This window comes from Panthera uncia (assembly GCF_023721935.1).
Source record: "Panthera uncia isolate 11264 chromosome A3 unlocalized genomic scaffold, Puncia_PCG_1.0 HiC_scaffold_11, whole genome shotgun sequence".
Taxonomy (NCBI): domain Eukaryota; kingdom Metazoa; phylum Chordata; class Mammalia; order Carnivora; family Felidae; genus Panthera; species Panthera uncia.
In genome coordinates, this window is record NW_026057578.1 from 61,864,669 (window position 1) to 61,885,701 (window position 21,033).

A 21,033-nucleotide genomic window follows, 5' to 3' on the forward strand; every position below is an offset into this window, starting at 1 on the left:
AAAGCAAGTTTAATTTCATACATATGGGAGCTTCCTAAAAATATGAGACTCCAAAGAAGTGACCAAAGCAGGCAACTTTTATACCTTTTAGACAGGAAGGCAATCCATTTATGAAGAATTGACAAGACAAGGGGGTTTGGGCTTAGAGTAGTAAATTAGTGAAGAAGTAACAAGGTCTGTTTATACAGCCTTCTCAGGCCTTAAATTCCCTATCTCTGGTGATAAGGATGCCTTCTTCCCTCCTGGTAGAGGAGGGGGACATTTCCTGCTTTCAGGGGGACAAAGGAGTGTCAGAGTGTTTTTACACCAGCTGTTTCTCGGGTAACTTTAATTCAAAATAATCCAGATGCCAAAGCAGCACATTTTGGCGAGCCAATTCTGCCCCCTGTCAGGTTTATCATCTATTCCTCTGTCCCTGAACTACCATTTGGACTTGGTCTCTGCTCTTCTCTGCTTCGACAGCTGTCGAGCTCCCTGTGTGGAACTGGCTGTGCCATCTTAAGAATGTTTCTTCGTATTTACTATCCAGCCCATGTCCTCCTCTGGCTTTTTCATGATAACATCTCTGATGTAGACCTTTGTCCTTGACCTTTTGGTCTGCTCTTCCTGCAGAAAGCCTGCTATATTACGTTAAAAATATAAATCTTAAGGTAACTTAAAATTATCACTTGGATAGTGGAATACAGGTTTTGTCTCCTATTTTGTGTTTTTATTTTTTTAATGTTTATTTCTTTATTTTGAGGGAAAGAGGGAGCATGCAAGCAGGGGAAGGGCAGAGAGAAAGAATCCCAAGCCGACTTCGCGCTGTCTGTGCAGAGCCCGACTTGGGGCTCAAACTCAATGACTGTGAGATCATGACCTGGGCCAAAATCAACAGTCGGATGCTTAACTGACTGAGCTACCCAGGTGCCCCTCTTTTATTTTTTAAATCTACTTTTATTTTTATAGTTTTCAGATATCTGGGTGGTATTTAAGTAGGACACATTTGGCATTACAGTTGAATTTACAATTCTGCAGTGAACCCACAGATGAAACCTTGTATTCATGGTTAAAAACAAAACTAATCTTAACACCCTCCTTCTAGAAGCCCTCATCAGTCAAGTATTTTTGAACGTTAAGTGGATTCATCATGATCTTTCAGATGTGTTTTTAATAGTTTAAGATTTTTTCATCTAAATTATCATTGTTAATTTCTCAAATGCTTTTGCATATTTTTCTTCTTTGCCTCCTGCAATCTAAACAAAAATTATAAAAATTACATTCTTACCTATTCTTAGCACATGGAATAAAAGTCTTAATCTACAGTGCTCGGTACTTTATTTTCTTTCTTACTATCATTAAAATCTCACACATTCCTTCTAAGATTTCATATGCCCAGATGTGTTTTGCAACAGATCCAAGCAGAAATCAGTGCATCTTAGATATTAAAATTAAGGCTTAACTCAACCCTGGGTCACACACCAGTCTCTTTGTCTTGCTGTATTTTTTCCCATTGCCTTTATCACCTTGTATAACGTACTGTATGATTTTTACATTTTATTATATTTGTGATCTGTCTTATTCACTAGAATGTAATTTCTATGCAGAGATTTTATTCACTGATATCTTCCCAGGGCCCAGCACTTGGCTGCTATCCACTGAATGTTTGTTAAGTGAATGAATCAATAAACCCTCACTGAATGCACTCTCCTACCTGTATCTTGATTCTCATAGTTTTTTAAATTTTTTGTGATTCCATCATTTGAAGCTTTCAAGTTCTTTTATTTTCCTTTTCCTTTCCATCATGTATGTGTTTCTTTTTCACCTAAGTTCAGTTTGTTTCCCCCAAATGTGCTATTATACAAGGTCATCCAATCTGATCGTCTCTCACTACTCACCTTCTTTATATTCCTGCTTCACTTAAAATTTGAAAAATTGAAGGCTGCAAACTTTCTGATTCTATACTCACATGAAATGCCTTGAATATTATCATTGTTCTAGTAAACATGTACATTACTTTAGACGATAGCAATATACTGAGACTCTCTTATGTGCCCTTGTGTACCTCAAAGGTAACACCACTTGGTAAAATGGTCTTCAGACTTTATAATTGTTAAATACGTTAAATCGTGCTGTTCAATATTTTGTTTTATGATGATACCTTTTAGGAATCTATTTAATGTTAACATAAAAATTTCATGCATAATACCCTATGACCCAACAATTGCACTACTAGGCATTGATCCACGGGATACAGGTGTGCTGTTTCAAAGGGACACATGCACCCCCATATTTATAGCAGCACTATCAACAATAGCCAAAGTATGGAAAGAGCCCAAATGTCCATCGATGGATGAATGGATAAAGGAGATGTGGTATATATAGACAATGGAGTATTACTCAGCAATCAAAAAGAATAAAATCTTGCCATTTGCAACTACATGGATGGAACTAGAGGGTATTATGCTAAGTGAGATGAGTCAGTCAGAGAAAGACAAAAATCATATGACTTCACTCATATGAGGACTTTAAGACACAGAACAGATGAACATAAGGGAAGGGAAGCAAAAATAATATAAAAACAGGGAGGGGGACAAAACAGAAGAGACTCATAAATATGGAGAACAAACTCCATATGGAGTGGAGGGGCTGTGGGAGGGGGGATGGGCTAAATGGGTAGGGGCACTAAGGAATCTACTCCTGAAATCATTGTTTCGCTATATGCTAATTTGGATGTAAATTTTAAAAAATAAAAAATAAAATTAAAAAATATATATCTAAAAAATTAAATGCATAACATTAATTTTCTATCCTCTAAATTTAGGTACAAGTTATGGAAGAGAAATTAAAAGCAGCTAATATTCAAACCAGTGAATCAGAGACAAGGTTGTATAAAAAGTGTCAAGATCTGGAGACCCTAATACAGGAAAAAGATGACATTATTCAAAACTTGGAATTGCAACTTGAGGAACAGGTTGGGAAGAATTTGATCATTACAGTCTAAATACATGCATTTTAAATGCATTCTTACAGAGGTTAAAGAGAGAGAGAGAGCCCATACTTCTGAATTTGGGTCAGAAATCTCATTTATTTGGTCAACTCATGGAGTCTAATCACATTTGTTGGTGAAAGGTACAAGTAAAATGGCATTCTCTTTAAGTCTGGGTGATTCCAAGGCCATATCTAACACTTTTTGGATGTGACTGTGCTCCTTAACATTCAAACTTTAGACTTTTAACTTGAAAACACTTGGTTAGCAGCAGGTATTTCTGCCTGTGAAATGTTTGAAATAGATGTTTGCCTTAACATTTTTAGGGTGTTGGAAATATTTATGGAACATTGTATTTTAAATGTATGTTTGATGCTAATCCTTCTGTTTAAAAATGTGCATACTGTTTTAAATTTTTTTTTTAACATTTTATTTATTTTTGAGACCGAGAGAGACAGAGCATGAACGGGGGAGGGGCAGAGAGAGAGGGAGACACAGAATCGGAAGCAGGCTCCAGGCTCTGAGCCATCAGCCCAGAGCCCGACTCGGGGCTCAAACTCACAGACCGCGAGATCGTGACCTGAGCTGAAGTCGGCCGCTTAACCGACTGAGCCACCCAGGTGCCCCATGTGCATACTGTTTTAAACCACTTTATTGAGATTAAGTATAGTTTCTAGTTTATTTTAAACTTTTATTAAGAAAAAAATTGCATTGAGATAATTTGTTTAGGGGCACCTGGGTGGCTCAGTTGGTTAAGCGCCCGACTCTTGATTTTGGCTCAGGTCATGATCCCAGGGTCATGGGATCAAGCCCCATGACAGGCTCCTCAGTGAGCATGGAGCCTGCTTAAGATTCTCTCTCTCCCCCTGCTTCTCCCCACCCCCTCTAAAAGATAAAAAATAAAAGGTTATTTGCTTACATCATCATTTAGCATCATTTAAATATGACCACTATGAAATTATTAAGTACTTTAAATTGTTTTTTATCTTAACCATTTATTTTCATTTCTCTGGGGATCAGTACTTGTTTAGCTCAGTGGTTTTTAACTTTTCACCACGTCCCACCTCCCACCCACTGTGATTTATATGACAGTCATATTCTTGTAATTTTATGACCATAACCAGATTTTAAGGTTGGTAAATGTGAGCTAGAGTTTTTTTCTTTCATTTTTTTTCTGGGTCTTTTAAAACTGTATTAAAAAAAAAAAAAACAAATAAAAACTTGCATTTGAGGGGAAAACAAACCATGCTCCAGGGGAGAGTCTAATTTTCCTCTCCCTAGCCTGGTTGATTGCTATCCCACTGTTATAAACCCTAGACCATTTACAGAAATCGTTTACTTTATTGATAAATTCAGTGGATGGATTTCAATATATGATCTTTCAGAGAAAGCAGTTGTTAAAACTAATAATATTTGCATATGCCTTTGTGTTTGTTATTATATCTGCTGGACAATTGTTTTATTTTTTACTCTATTTGAAGTATTTTATTGTATATTGAAGGTCAGTGTGTTAACTTGGTAACAGGTTTTAAGTGAATTTGTCTATCATATTTATGATGTAAAATTTCCAGATCACTGAGCCTATGTTTGAACTAAACTGCTAATGTTATTTCAGAAACAAATAAGGATACAAGAAGCTAAAATAATAGAAGAGAAAGCAGCTAAGATCAAAGAATGGGTAACACTTAAATTAAATGAGGTATTTATTGCTATATCTTGCCTTTTCTTTACCTTTTACTTCTTTTGAATAGATAAGTCATCAGAATATCTGATCATTCTGAATGAAACAAAATTCTGATCAGTTGGTGGTGCTGCTGTCTTTTGGTAAACATGAGACAGGTAGCTTTTATTTTCATGTCCAATGTATTTCTAAAATTAAAAATATTGCTAGGCTCGTAGTAAACAGTTTAAGTAGCCCCATTCTAACTAGTTGATTTTAGTTCTAATTAGTTAATTTTGAATAGTTATAGAACATATGTGTGTATATCATAAAATTAATGTGTTCAGTATCATCTTGAGAAGAACGCATTAGTTTATATGGCACATTAAATGATGAAATAATTTGGTTTAAAATAATTTTACAGTGGGAAAGCCATGGGGGTGAAAATATTTGAAACTCTCAGCTTTAGGGGCACCTGGGTGGCTCAGTCAGTTGAGCATCTGTCTCTTGATTTTGGCTCAGGTCATGATCTCAGGGTCGTGGGATTGAGCCCCTTGTTGGACTGCTGATCACGGAGCCTGCTTGAGATTTTCTGCCCCTGTCTCCTGCTTGCACTCTCTAAAAAAAAAAAAAAAAAAAGTCCTAGTTCTGGAAAAAATAAATATTAAAGCCATGATTATCTAGGTTGATAACTATGCTGATAAATTCATCTGATATTTTCTCATCATTTCTTTCGTATTTTGCTTACATGTAATTAGGTAGTAACATTTAAAAAAATCATAATTTATTAGTACATTTTAGAAATGTTATTCCTGTATAAAAGAATACAATTATGTCCTTTCAGCTGGAAGTAGAGAATCAGAATCTTCGTTTGATCAACCAAAATCAAACTGAAGAGATAAGAATAATACAGTCAAAACTACAAGGTATGAGTATTTTGACTAAGATAGCTTAGTTTGGGTTTATTAGGCTATATGGAATTTTACTGTTGAGCACTTAAAATAGGACTAGCACAACCAAATAATTGAATTTTACGTTTTATTTAATTTGAGTGGATTTTAATTTAAATAGCCAACATGTCCATATCAGCACAGCTAGCCAATTGGAGATAACCCAACAGGGATAATATTAATTTGAATGTTTAATTTCAGGTGTGTTTGCTTAAAAAACATCAGGTATTTTATTTTCTGTTTTCACTTGCATTGCAGTGATATTCAATAGTGATTGAAATTCTTATAGCCTGAATATTTTGAGCAACATTTTATAATAAGAATAATAAACTCCTTGCATTTTTTAATGCTTTGGGTTACTTTCTTCCTTTTCGACTCAAAAGCCTAAAGATGGGTGGTAGAGTTACAGATAGAGATTTATTTAATATGCTATTTTGGTGATCACCACTCAAGTGCACATTGAGCTGAAGACAAGATGAATCCACAGGGTTATTAGACCCTGGGCTAGTCTAGTGGTTTTCAAACTTATTTAGTAACAGAACCCTTTTCAAAACAGTATTTTTTTTATCAAGATATAAAACAGTGAAAGCAGTGTTAGGTGATGGGTCCATTTGCAGACTCGCTTTACTCATGCCTCACCTTTTTTTTTTTTTTTAATTTTTGTTTAATTTATTTTTTTAATTTACATTCAAGTTAGTTAGCATATAGTGCAATAATGATTTCAGGAGTAGATTCTTTAATGCCCCTTACCCATTTAGCCCTTCCCCCTCCCACAACCCCTCCAGTAACCCTCTGTTTGTTCTCCATATTTAAGACTCTCTTATATATTTGTCCCCATGCTTGTTTTTATATTATTTTTGCTTCCCTTCCCTTATGTTCATCTGTTTTGTATCCTAAAATCCTCATATGAGTGAAGTCATATAATATTTGTCTTTCTCTGACTAATTTCGCTTAGCATAACACCTTCTAGTTCCAGCACGTAGTTGCAAATGGCAAGATTTCAATCTTTTTGATTGCCGAGTAATACTCCATTGTGTATCTATACCACATCTTCTTTATCCATTCATCCATCGATGGACATTTGGGCTCTTTCCATACTTTGGCTATTGTTGACAGTGCTGCTATAAACACTGGGGTGCATGTGCCCCTTCAAAACAGCACACCTGTTTCCCTTGGATAAATACCTAGTAGTGCAATTGCTGGGTCATACGGTAGTTCTATTTTTAATTTTTTGAGGAAGCTCCATCCTGTTTTCCAGAGTGGCTGCACCAGTTTGTATTCCCACCAGCAGTGCAAAAGGGATCCTCTTTCTCCGCATCCTCACCAACATCTGTTGTTGCCTGAGTTGTTAATGTTAGCCATTCTGACAGGTGTGAGGTGGCATCTCATTGTGGTTTTCATTTGTATTTCCCTGATGATGAGTGATGTTGAGCATTTTATCATGTGTTGATTGGCCATCTGGATGTCATCTTTGGAGAAGTGTCTATTCATGTCTTTTGCCCATTTCTTATTTGCTTTTTGGGTGTGGAGTTTGAGAAGTTCTTTATAGATTTGGGATACTAACCCTTTATCTGATATGTCATTTGCAAATATCTTCTTCCATTCTGTCGGTTGCCTTTTAGTTCTGCTGATTGTTTCCTTCACTGTGCAGAAGCTTTTATTTTGATGAAGTCTCAGTAGTTTATTTTTGCTTTTGTTTCCCTTACCTCTGGAGACGGAGACGTGTAGAGTAAGAAGTTTCTGAGGCCAAGATCAAAGAGGTTTTTGCCTGCTTTCTCCTCGAGGATTTTGATGGCTTCTTGTCTTACATTTAGGTCTTTCATCCATTTTGAGTTTATTTTTGTGTATGGTTTAAGAAAGTGGTCTAGGTTCATTTTTCTGCATGTCGCTGTCCAGTTTTCCCAGCAGCACTTGCTGAGGAGACTGTCTTTTTTCCATTGGATACTCTTTCCTGCTTTGTCAAAGATTAGTTGGCCATACGTTTGTGGATCCATTTCTGTGTTCTCTATTCTGTTCCATTGATTTGAGTTTCTGTTTTTGTGCCAGTACCATACTGTCTTGATGATTACAGCTTTCTAATACAGCTTGAAGTCCGTACTCATGCCTCTTCTTTTACCCACTATGACATTTCCTCAAAGCCCTGGGGTTTCACAGAATTCATTGGAAAAATACTGGCATTGTAGAGGTGCATGGGCTTTGAAGTCAGCTTTAATGCCCTACAATTTCATAACTGTGTTACATTTCTGCATTTTTTTTTTACATCAATAAAATGGTAATGGTAATAGTGCCTTCCTGGTTCCACGAGAGGTTGTCGATTTTAAGACCTATGAAATTATTTTGTCTAATGCATGTTAATACTTATGGCTCTCATTTTGTAAGGGAAAAAGCTCCTGTTTTCCTTTTCCCTCAATGCATCTGACACCAGATGTGTGCAAGTTTTTCCCACACAAAGCAATTCTCCGGTTCCCAGAAGACACAAACTGGGTGTCCTACAAATTTAACTCAATTCTGATATTATCTACTTAAAATTAGCATCAGATCTTACAGCTTAAAAGCTTGTTCCCACAAAACTACCCCCCACCACATCAGATACCACTTCAAACACAGTTGTAAGTATCAGTTTTCAGCCCCACTTCTGCCAAACTGGGTCTAAATCAAAGGTTCCCATGACCCTCCTCAGGTTTGATAATTTTCTAGAGCAGCTCACAGAACTCAAACAAACACTTTACTCACCAGATTACTGGTTTATTACAAAAGATACAACTTAGGAACCGCCAGATGGAAGAGATGTAGAGGGCGAGGCTTGGAGAAGGGGCATAGAGCTTCCATGCTCTCTCTGTGCACACCACCCTCCCAGCACCTTCACTTGTTCATCATCCTAGAAGCCCATCCTTTTGGGTTTTTATGGCAGTTTCATTATGTCAGCTTGACTGACTGAATCATTGGCCATTGGTGATTAAGTCAATTTTCAATCCTCCGCTCCCCTGAGGTCAGAGGTAGAGTGGGTGGAGGATGAGGCTCAATGTTCTAACCTTCTAATCCCGTGGTTGGTTCCCCAGGCAACCAGCCCCCATCCTGAGGCTATTTAGGGGCTTTCCAAAAATCACCTCATCAACACAAACTCTGATGTCATTGAAAGAGCTTGTTCTGAAAACAAGACACTTTTATTGCTCTTACCACTTAGAAAATCCCAAGGGTTTTAGGAGCTGAATGCCGGGAACCATGGATGTAGACCAAGATATGTATTTCTTCTATCACAATTTCTCCACCTGTATGATGAGAAGTCAGTGTCCACATAGTTGATTTGGAATTCCATATTTACATATGGAATCATTGACACAGATTGAATATAATAAGCCTACTCTGAAAAGGCTGATATTTTACCCGATATTCTTAGCTTGTAATTCTAGTCTTCAGTGGCAGTCTCTTCAGTCTTGTAGACTAAAGGGTATTAATCCTTGGGGCCTAGGCTTGGACTGGAGAAGAGTAGATACAATCATGTAGATATAGTATAGTACTTTAAAAATGTATATGCAAATATATGATTATTAAAATACTGTGGATTAGTTCTGTGAGAGATAATCAACATGAGAATAATAAAAGTACACCCAAAAGAATACTATAGATAAGATATTTTTCTTATGCTCCACTCAGTTATCAGCTGCTATTTAATTTAACCCTTTGGTGCTCTCCCAGAGGTAAGAATTTAATTTTTTTGGAAACTTTTCTTACTATCACTGGGATCTCCGTGCTTTTAATCTTGTAAACAGGGGTGTTAGAAGATGGATTAAATCTGTAATTAATCACTGCATGAGCTATCTAAATTCTGTGTCTAGAAACTGCCCCTTCTCCTTTTTTTTCCTCTAACACAGCGATGAAGGCTCGCCATATTGTGGTCATGTTACATCAAGCCCCTCTTTCTGCTCTCTTGGAAGAAGCAAACCGAAAACTAAGATAGCAAAAGTTATTACAGTGATCATGTGATATTTGCCCCAGTGATGATCTGAATTTCCTTTAGTTGTCTTGGCAACCGGATCACATTCCTTTTTTCCTCACCATTAGTAGCATTACTACCTAATCAAATTTTACCAGTTCTTGACTGCTATTTACCAGTACGTGACTTTGCAAGAAGCAACAACCTCTACTTGTTTACAATCTGTTTTTTATTTGTTTGTGTTTTTGTTTGAGAACTTTTTTTTTTTTGAAGTTTTCTTATGTTTATTTTTGAGAGAGAGAGAGAGACAGAGCATGAGCTGGGAAGGGGCAGAGAGAGGGAGACACAGAATCTGAAGCAGGCTCCCGGCTCCGAGCTGTCAGCACAGAGCCCAGTGCGGGCCTCGAACGCACAAACTGTGAGTTCATGACCCGAGCCGAAGTCGGCTGCTCAACCGACTGAGCCACCCAGGCGCCCCTATTTGAGAACTACTTTTAAAGGGATTCAATATTTTTCTCTCTGCAGTTAAAAAATATTTAGAACATTCAAAGTATATAAACAGATTTAAACATTAGCATGTGATGCCAGACATTGACGTTTCCATGTTACTGTACATAAATTAAGATGAACTGCAGGCTTTTTTCTGGTATAAAGAGTAAGTTGTCCAGATCTTATATGCTTTGGTTCTGTGTTTAATAAACTATTGTAAAAAAATTCCAATCTTGATTTTGATTAATGATCTTGCAGAAGTACAGGGGAAGAAGTCATCCATTGTCTCTACACCAAAGCTCTTGGAAGGCCAGCGCCTAAGCAGTTTGACCTTTGGGTGCTTTTTATCCCGAGCAAGGAGTCCTCCTCAAGTAGTAAAATCTGTGGAAATGAGCAAGATATCATCTAAAGAACCTGACTTCACTGAGGGAAAAGACATAGAAGGTATTTATGGATTAGAAGAATCTACTTTGACATTTTTTAAAATTTGTTTTAATGTTTATTTATTTTTGAGAGAGAGACAGAGTGTGAGTGGGAAAGGGGCAAAGAGAGGGAGACACAGAATCCAAAGCAGGCTCCAGGCTCTGAGCTGTCAGCACAGAGCCCGACGCGGGGCCTGAACTCACGAACCGTGAGATCATGACCTGAGCCGAAGTTGGACGCTCAACAAACTGAGCCACCCAAGTGCCCCTACTTTGACATTTTTTAAAAAGAAAAAATAGTTTGTTAAGATTCATCCAAATATAGATTGATTTTCCTTGTTTTTTTTTTTCTTGACAAGTTGATGTTTTATGAAAATGTTTTTAAAGAGCAGTCCAGCCTTTAATCTGTATAGCTAGTTATCTTGTGTGTTGTTTTGAAAGTTTTTGCCAAGAATGCATAGGAGAGACTGATTTTCCTCTCTTGGTACATTTTCCTGAAGTAGGTAGCAGTGATATTTAATTTTTTTTAAGGTTTTATTTATTTATTTTTGAGAGACAGAGACAATGTGAGCAGGGGAGGGGAAGAGAGAGAGAGAGAGAGAGAGAGAGAGAAGGAATCCCAAGTACGCTCCCCACTGCCAGCACAGAGCCTGATGCGGACCTTGAACCCACAAAACCATGAGATCATGACCTGAGCCGAAACCAAGAGTCGGACGCTTAACCTACTGAGCCACCCAGGTGCCCCAGTAGCAGTGATATTTAAAATTAAAAAGTTCACCTTCACACCTATAAGGTACTTGTTTTCGCTGAGTTTCACATTAGAACAATGAACTTACTATTATTTACTTAAAACATTTTAAAATTACTTGATGTTAAATATAAAGTCAAATATGGCATAGTAAACTTATAAAGAAAAAGAACACCAGGGGACAATTCAGTGAGTGCTTTGATTTTCCCTTTCCCGTTTTGCTTCAAAGAGGAGAATACTTGCTTTGATTTTCCCTTTTCCGTTTTGCTTCAAAGAGGAAAATATTTGCATAGATGTTTTAAGTCCTGGACCTGTGTGCAGATTTCTACCCTTCTTTTGTTTGTAAAGCCCCTTTAAATTTTGCTCTGTTGTCAGCTGCTGGCTTTGCCACCTGTACTGTGACTTTGCCCAAATATTTTAAAGGCTTGAATTTGCATCTGCTCACTTTTCAGTTCCTGCTTCCTTCCTCCAAAGGAGAAAAACTACAGCCCCAAAAGCTGTCTCTGTGCTTGGTTTTAAAATCCTGAAAACTACATAATGTTTTTCCAGTCGGAGTTCTCCTTTGCTACTTGCTTTTCTGATGTTAGTTGCAATTTTCTTCTCTTTTTTGAGAAGTCATTTTAATTTCCCTTCTACTTTCTAATGGTCAGTTAAGCATAGCTCAGAACAGTGGGGGTTGCCTGTCCTGAAGCTCTTGTTCACATGCAAATTTAACAAATTGCCTGATGCCAAATCACAGAGTTTATTTGTTCAGCCTCTATTTCCTTGTTATTAAGGTCATATCTACGTTTAAAAGTTTCTCTTATACTCTTTTTTTTAATGTTTATTTATTTTTGAGAGAGCGCGAGAGAGGACGAGCACGCACAAGCAGGGGAAGGGCAAAAAGCGAGAGAGACAGGATCCGAATCGGGCTCTGTGCTGACAGCAGACAGCCCGATGTGGGGCTCCAACTCACGAACTGCAAGATCATGACCTGTGCCAAAGTCAGTCGCTTAACCCACTGAGCCGCTGAGGCACCTCCTCTTACACTCTTGAACCTAAATCTTTAGCTCGCTGTTTATGAAGCCCCTGGTTCATTTCATTAATTATATGATAAACAAAAATAAGCCGTGTGGAAAGACATTGTTAAAAAACATCGTTTTTGTTGTAAAAACACATTTGTATATATGAATAAACCAAAAGTAGAGTGAGGAGGGCTTTTCTGTGTTTTTTCTTCATGGCTTTGCATATTTCATGTATGGAAGCCTGGGAACAAAGTTTGTTTGTTTTTTAAACTATAGCTTTGTATTTATTATGTTTAAATTTACTTATGATTTTGAAAATTTAGTTGAAAGAAGGCTGTCATTTGCTTTAAAACAGAATCAGTGGTATTCTTTGGTGGCTGCTTTTTTTTGATAGTCAGAGTTGCCCTGTTTCACATTTTGCTTCTTTCATTTTAAACCATTGTCGGTTTCCTTTTACCCAACGTGTTTCTTTGTAAAAAGGGGTTTAATTTTCATACTATTCTATTGAAGTGTTAAGACTCATATTCTATATAGAGCTTACAGTTTTCAAAGTTGGGCTTCAACAAGACATACAACTAAAGGATAATGTAAATTAACCTTATTCATACGAAAATTCCACTTTTTATAGTGTAGGTACAGAGAGTTGACATTATTAAAGGCAACATGCCAATATGATGTATGCTTTTCTAGAAATGGAAATTCCAGAAAAGTCAGGCGAGAACCAAATCCAGGAAAACAACCGGGGTCCGAGAACATTGCATCAAACCACTTGTGTCTCAGAACAGAATCGGAAAACAAGAACAAGCTTTGCAACAGATGGTGGCACGTCCCAGAATTCTGGGGCTCCAGGGAGTGACTGGAGTTCGGACGAGGAAGGTGGGAGCAAAGGAAGATCCAAGAGCAGGTACACGTCCACCCTTTCCAGTCACACGTCAGAGGAAGGCGTCCAGGGTAGCAGAATGGGCAGCGAGGCGTATCTGACAGCATCTGATGACAGCAGTTCCATATTTGAAGAAGAGACTTTTGGCATAAAGAGACTGGAGCATAAGAAGCTGTATTCTTGGCAACAGGAGGCACAGTGGAAAGCTCAGAATTGTCCCCTTGGAAAGGGAAATTCTGAATCAGATAAAAAGGAGCACGATAGTTCATCGGATGAACTGAATAAAAAATTTCAGTCTCAGAGACTGGATTATTCATCTTCGTCCAGCGAGGCCAATACACCAAGCCCTATTTTGACCCCGGCTTTGACTCCAAAGCATCCTAACTCACTTTCTGGAAAAGGAACACAATTAGTGCCTTCATCAAACCTGCCACCCCCAAAGTTAAGGATTCCTAATGTTTTCAGTATAAGTGTGGCACTAGCCAAAAGGCACTTAAGCCAGCCACAGTTAAGTTCTGATAGGATGTTTGGTACAAACAGAAATGCCATCAGCATGATCCGGCCGCTCAGACCTCAGGAAACAGATCTTGATCTAGTTGATGACGACGGTACAGAAATTTTAGAGAATATGGACACTAGTTGTGATGACGGATTGTTTTCCTATGACTCCCTGGAGTCCCCTTGCTCTGACGACCAGGAAAGCTGTGACTCAGCCAAGAAGCCGGCCTGCAGCAAACCACCAACTCCGCCCCTGCACCGGTTTCCCTCTTGGGTAAATGACATTGCCGTGTGCAACGCGTGCATGCTGGCTTTTTCCTAAACCGGCATTTATGTTTTACTTTCTTCTATTTCTTTTCAGGTCCAGATTGTTCTGAAAAGTCTCGGTGTTCAGAGTACCATTTCCCTTTCTCTTTCCCTACTGAGTTCTGAGTCAATTGAGAAATAAGGGAAGGTGAAGACAGGCAGGAGATCAAAACATTACCTTTCTTACTGATAAAACTGATTTTAGAGAGTTGGTCGGCAAATGAGCTTTCTGATACTGAACTCAGAATTCGCTAGATTTATTCATCCAGTCCCAGGTAACCCTAGACCGCTAGACGTCTGTTCCTCTTGGGTAGCTTAAAGCCCAGAGAAAGAACAAATGGTGTTTCTTGCATGCCTTTACTTCTCAAGAGAAAGGAGCAAGGAGGGTGCTCGGCTCTGCCTGTCCAGTTTCTCCTTCTAAGCTTGCCAGTCGCATTAAGCCATCCCTCCTCCTTGGGAAGAAGAAATGAATGGTTGGAGAGGGACCCAGAGTGTTCAGTTACTAGAGTTCCCTGCACATGGAAGGAAACATCAGGGGTGGGGAAGAAGTGTTCCTCCTACCCGTGTGATACCTTGGACAAATTCGCAACCAGGACACCTAACTCTTATTGGCCATCAGTTTTTGTGCTTAATCATTTACTTGATTGGCTTTAAGAGAAATTTAATGTTACTCTTCACGAGCTTATAAATCAGTTGCTTTAATCAAAAGCATCTTCCTATGTATCTGGAGTAGATTGAAATTCCTTCCATTGAAACACTGACCATTAATACAATAGTTAGCCCATCAACTGTATGATTCTTTATAGGAATATCTACACATCACTCAATTAAAAAAATACTCTTATATTTGAAACAAACTGAAATTATCTGTTTTGTGGATTTAACATTTTCCTCACATATTGCCATAGTCTGGCCTCCAGAGAAGCGTCTGGGCTGCAGGATTTTTTTGGTTTGGGGGTCATCTTCTGTGATATTATTTTTTATTTAGAGATCCATGTGATTTTAAGCAAATGAAGGCAGCCATGTTTTCCTACTATAAATCCAGACCTTGAGATGTATCTGCTTTTACTTTCAAAAGAACATTTCATTGTGGTGTCCACATGAAACTGTCTGCAGTTCATTATTAAATTCTGGATAGCGCAAAAAAGTGGACGTTATTGGCATGTGAATCTCTGGAATTCCAATTATGTTATCCTTCAGGCAGTGAGGATTTGAAATTTTTGCTTCTTTTATTATGTTGAGATTTTCGGAGATTTAGGTTAGGCTTTTCAAGTTCGTTTTTTTTGGCAAACCATTTTCCTACTCTTTTGCCTTTCTCTCTTCAATTTGTTCAATCCTGAAAAAGTAGTATTGCTTTTCAAAAGCCTTCTGGCAGGCTGGCCAAGTTTGAGATTTTATTTCAGCGTTTGTTAGGTATTTTCAGGTTTCAAGGAAAAGAGATGTATTCCAGTTGCCTCAATTTATGAGAGTGTATTTTAAGGATTTTTAAGAGTTTATTTGAAGGCATAGCCCATCCTTACCAAACTGGAATATCATTCAAAATACAGTAGTCACTCTAGTGGGAAAACATGTGATGTCGGCAGCACCTCTAATAGCCAACTCCTTAGAAACAGGTGACAGACACCCACTGCCCCTGGTCCAGTGTCTCAGCTTGTCCTGTCCCATCTGCGTGACTCTCCTTGTCCTCTACTGCTAACTCCTCTCCTCCACACTGTCATGCTTCCAGCTGCATCTCGTCTCCTGCTTATTGCCCTGTGTTTACATATCTTTCTGTTCCGCCAACTCTGCTGTTCTTCGCTGTGTGTATATCTCATTCTCAAGGAAACCACATCTGTTTCGTTCACTCAGCCACTCTCCAAACTAAAGTGTCTCAGACAGTTAGGGATCTCATGCCTGTTACCTAGCAGGCCGCTGGCCAGTCCAGTCCCAAAGAGCACAGCCTTACTACCTGCCCTGCCTTGGTTCAGGCAACTGTCCAGGTTAGATGTGGTGCACAATTCAGGACACGGTGATTATTCATGAAGAACAACTTGGAATCCCTTTTCTCACAGAGTGCAGGGTGAATAACCTCTCCAGTACCCATTTCAGAGATTTCTCTCAAAGAAGAGAAAGCAAAATAATAACCTGCTTTTGGAATAAGATAATATGATAAATTCCATTGCCATTCTCAAATTCATTTATTATTTGGCCTCAGGTATTTTTTTTATTTTATTTTTTTAATTTTTATTTATTTTGAGAGGGAGACAGAGTGTGAGCAAGGGAGGAGCTGAGGGGAGGGAGACAAGGAATCTGAAGCAGGCTCCAGGCCCTGAGCTGTCAGCACAGAGCCTGATGTGGGGCTCGAACTCACAAACTGTGAGGTGATGACCTCAGCCAAAGTCGGACGCCTGACCGACTGAGCCGCCCAGGCGCCCCGAGCCTCACGTATTTCTTGTACTTGATTGAAACGGACATTGAAATAAGGAGATGAAAACACTTAAAGCTACTCTGTGATTTCTGACTTGAAGATTTTTCTCTTTTCTTTCAGCATACTCTAGAATAGTAGAATATTAAAGGTAATATTCATGTACAGTCAATGATTATGAATGCTTTCTAACCTCATGTTGCAGCCGTTCAAGGTTTTCTGCGTTTTTTTCTTTAACCGTGTTTAGAATGGTAGAATACTAAACGTGGTGTTTATGTGCAACCAGTGACTATGAATAAGTTTTCTCTTACTTTTTTTCCTATCTCTTGAAAAGAATTCAAAATACCAAGCAAAAACTAGGGAACAAAGATAAATAATGGAATGACTAATGGATGGAAAACGTCTGCAGTGCTGTTCACGGTGGCATATTTGTGTTGGCACCGATGACAGTTTTATAATAATGCTCTGCTCTGGTGAATATTAAATGAAGAACAAATGAAAAACATGTGTATTGAAAGTAATCATTTCTTTGCTTTAAATATCCAGTTTAAATCTCTCTTTTACATTAGGAGAGCAGAATTTATGCTGTAGCCAAATCAGGTATTCGAATGTCTGAGGCCTTCAATATGGAGAATGTTAATAAAAGTAAGTGATTTTGCATGTTGCAATGTGGATGAACCTTGAGCACATAATGCTAAAGGAAATAAGCGAGTCATGAAAAGATAAATGCTGTGTGATTCCACTTCTATGAGATCTCTGAAGTGGTCAAATTCATAGAAACAGGAAGTGGAGGAGTGGTGACCCCAGGCTGGGTGGTGGTGGCGGGGGGGAATAGTTGCTTAATTGGCATAGACTTTCAGATTTGCAAGATACAAAAGTTCTGGAGACTTGCTTCATAACAATGTGACTATAATTAACACTAACCGAACCATACACTTAAAAACAGTTAAAGTGGTCAATTTTATGTTGTGTTTTTTACTGCAATAAAACATGTTTAAACAAATAAGTGATTTTATATTGCCATTTCACTAACCAAGAATTGCCTAAATGTTTGAAGCCATTGGAGCAGATAGAATTATGTATTTCAGGAAATGATTTCTAAGGTTGCTGATTTACATTTTAAATTGCAATTTATTGTTACCCAATATAGGGGCACATATATGTTCAATTCTGATGCAGAAAGTACCTCTTTTTGCTTTTTATTTAAAAGAGGGTAAAGCAAAGAAACTGTGAGTTTCAGCTGTTTAAAATTATAAAAATATCAGTCTCTATGTCCTTTTTTCCAGAGTTTAAAACTCACTCTCCCGTTGCTTTCCTTTCCTTTCCTTTCCATTCCTTTCCTTTCCTTTCCTTTCCTTTCCCATCCCTTCCCATCCCTTCCCCTTTTCTTTCTTTCTTTCTTTTTTTCTTTCTTTCTTTCTTTCTTTCTTTCTTTCTTTCTTTCTTTCCTTTCTTCAAAAAATTTTTAAAGAAGCAATGTATTCCCAGTATGAAAAGTAAAACCGAACAACAGAAAACTGTATGGAATAAAAAGAGAAGTTTTCCTGTGGTTCTTTCCACTAGCTCCCTCCCTTTCCTACTACTGATCCATATCTTAGAGGCAACCATTGATGTTCTATTTCTTCTCAGCAATGTTCTGTTCTTACCATTCAGGAAATTATATTCCTAAACTTTCAACATGAGGTTCACCTGATAAAAGCTTAAGCATGATGATGTTTTAACACCATGTCAGTAACAGGGCTATGAATAATTGGAGAATATCTTCATAGGGAACTGCTCACTGAATCAGCAGATGTTTGTGCTATTTCTGCCCAGCCTGACCTGCATAGAAATGCCTGCCGAAGAAATAAAAGCTATGATCCTTACTCTCAAAGAGCATCCAGTCTAGTTGGGGAAGTAACATACATGAGGAAATAATGAACCATGCAAGAGAGTATATCCTTACAGCAGACTATGTGAGAACAGTCGTGTGTTAATCCAGCTTCTCTTTAATTGGAACTTCTGCTAGCTCACATTCATAAGAAATAGACCTAAGTGCTAGAGAGAAGTTTCTTGTTTTTTGTTTTTTAAATCACTTTGTCTTATCTTTCAGATTCTGCCCCTCTGCTCTCCTATACCACATCAGGACTCTATACCTCTCTGATATACAAGAATATGACAACCCCAGTGTATACAACTTTGAAGGGGGTAAGTCATTATTGTTACTGCTAAACATGTGGTTCTCTTCATGGTGGATCGAGAAAACTGTTTATTTAAGCTCCAGATTCCATTCTTGACATTTTACACAGACTCTCCCTTTATAGGGAGTTTTAGACACTCACTCTAATATATCATAAAAAGAGAAGAAATGGAAAGATCCGGAGGAGATATTTATGCTTCTCAGAGTATTAGAGGTCTGGGCTCATTTTTGTTACACCCCATGTGATTTTCCACCTCCTCCACGGTGGTTAATTGTTTAAAGGAAATACCACTATTAATGATGTAGGGAAAATTCCTAATTTGGCAAGATTTTTTTGTCACTGCCAGGGTTCCCTCCTCCTTGCTTGAAGTACCTAATTAAAATAAGTATTTTCAACTATTAACAGCCTATCCTTCCAGGAATCTTTTATATTTGACGAACGCCTTGCTAATTAGAATTTGGGATTTAACCACATGACTTTGATAATACCAAAAGATATTCTTGTATTCCCTTAAAAAATCTTATTTTGTGACTTCTGGTGAAACATTTTATATCTAAAAAGAGAGGGACACAGATAGGCCGCTGTGCTTTTCTTTAGAAGGCAACCCAAATAAGCAGCAGCCCGTTCCTGGATGACTCCTCTGGGTCAGAGGAAGAAGATAGTTCCAGATCCAGCTCCCGGACTTCGGAGTCAGACACGCGCAATCGAAGCGGGCCAGGCAGCCCCAGAGCAATGAAACGAGGTGAGGGAGAATCTCAGGCACACAAGACAACTCCAAAAAAATCAGGGTATTTAATTCAGGATATTCTGGAATTTCATCCACCTAATAGGACTTTTTAAAAAAGCCAAAGTACTTGCTTGAAACCAAAGTGAAAAGAGAATTAGCCAAGACTGAGATGTTTATATTCTTATCCTAGTTCTCTTCTTATTTTTTTTGTGATTCCATATAAGCCACATGATCTTTTTTGTTTTAACCTTATCCTATCTGTAAGAGAGAGTTCACTTTATTATGGGAATAGAGTGAAATAATTGGCCAAAATGAGGTTTCTCTTTTATAGTTACCGTGTGGCATTTTGCATAATTTATGGGATAGACTTATTTCAGCTAAATTTGTTATGCTGCTAAACGGGAGAAAATACACCTAAAAATTTGGTGGTTAACCTGATATTAAGATGGAAACCAACAATAACTTTACTTTGGGCATGTCTATGATTTTTAGTGGATTTTGAAGAAACTTTTGGCATAGGTAGAGGTTACAGAAAGAGATAATCACACTGAATGACACCTGAATTTTACAAAAGTAATGCAGCGTGCTCTGTTGGTTTTCAGATTATGTTCCACAGAACCCTTAGGTAATCCCCAGCCCCTCAACTTCAACTGGAACTGCTCAGCTTCCATAGGTTTTATTAAGCTTCGGGGCTGTCATTGGTGTCTTCACTCTCCTATCTTAGCTCCCAACAGCTGGTATTGGGTTACATCACACTTTTGCTCAAAACACTGCAAAGACCCATAATGGTTATAAGGTGTTACCTGACTCTTTTGTGCCTTTGATCTCATCTCCTTTCTCCTTCCTTACACCCTCTTGCTGTTCCTAGAACAGGCCAGGCATGCTTTTATTTCAGGACCTTCACACTGATTGTTTCCTTTACCTGCTTTTCTTCCCCCCAGATGTCTATAGGGCCAACTTGGGCGCATCCTACGGTGCTTTGCTCCAACGCTGCCTTCTCAGTGAGATCTACCCTGAGCACAGCATTCGAGTTGCAGTCCTTTGCTCTTCTCCATCTACTAACTCTTTCTATTCCCTCTAGTCTGCTCTATGTTTTATTTTTTCATAGCACTTACTGCCTGTTTTTTTTCTGTCTCTACCAACTAGAATCTATGTTCCATGAGGGCAGAGATTTTTCTGTTTTATTGTCTGCTCTCTCCCTAACACCTGGGGTAGTGCCTAGCACACTGGCCCTGGGGTCGGGCGCCCCAGATTAGCACTCCAGCATTGCTCCTGCCCAGCTGTTTGACTTGGGATAAATGTTTTAGTTTAATCTCTGGACCTTAGTCTCCTTAGAGAACGAGGGCACCAATCAGGATGATCTCTGAGGTCCCTTATAAGTCTAAGTTTCTGTTATTCTATGAAATATAAAAGTATTGCTACTATAACAACTATTACTTGTCTTTGTCAAATAGACAAGAATATTGATATGGTGACATTGTCCTAACAAGTCCCTTAAATGTTAATAAACACTTTGAAAAATTGCTAGATATTGCAATGAATAATGATGCAAATCTTTGATTTTATTTATTATATTCAAAATTTCCAATTGTATTGACCCTCCAGATGTGGCTTGCAACTTGCTAGTCATTTTCTGAAAAAGGCAAGTGAATTATTGTGACAATGTTCCCTTGAATTTTACTTTGTAGCTGCTGCCACATGAAATAGTCTGTTTATATCGTTAAGCCTTATTGCTTCTTTTTTACAAAAGATTTTTATTTTTTTATTTTTTTATTTTTTTTTTTTAATTTTTTTTTTCAACGTTTTTTATTTATTGTTGGGACAGAGAGAGACAGAGCATGAACGGGGGAGGGGCAGAGAGAG

At 38.1% G+C, this 21,033-nt stretch overlaps 1 protein-coding gene across 1 annotated transcript in view; it reads left to right on the forward strand.

The window, feature by feature from the left end:
• The window catches only part of PLEKHH2 (pleckstrin homology, MyTH4 and FERM domain containing H2), a 114,478-nt gene that overhangs the window by 36,298 nt on the left and 57,147 nt on the right, over positions 1-21,033 (forward strand). The window contains exons 4-11 of the mRNA XM_049650217.1: positions 2,804-2,953; positions 4,584-4,667; positions 5,473-5,554; positions 10,260-10,445; positions 12,866-13,827; positions 16,833-16,908; positions 18,356-18,450; positions 19,041-19,185. Of these exons, the coding sequence (XP_049506174.1) occupies positions 2,804-2,953; positions 4,584-4,667; positions 5,473-5,554; positions 10,260-10,445; positions 12,866-13,827; positions 16,833-16,908; positions 18,356-18,450; positions 19,041-19,185 (1,780 nt within the window). The remainder of the gene's footprint in view (positions 1-2,803; positions 2,954-4,583; positions 4,668-5,472; positions 5,555-10,259; positions 10,446-12,865; positions 13,828-16,832; positions 16,909-18,355; positions 18,451-19,040; positions 19,186-21,033) is intronic.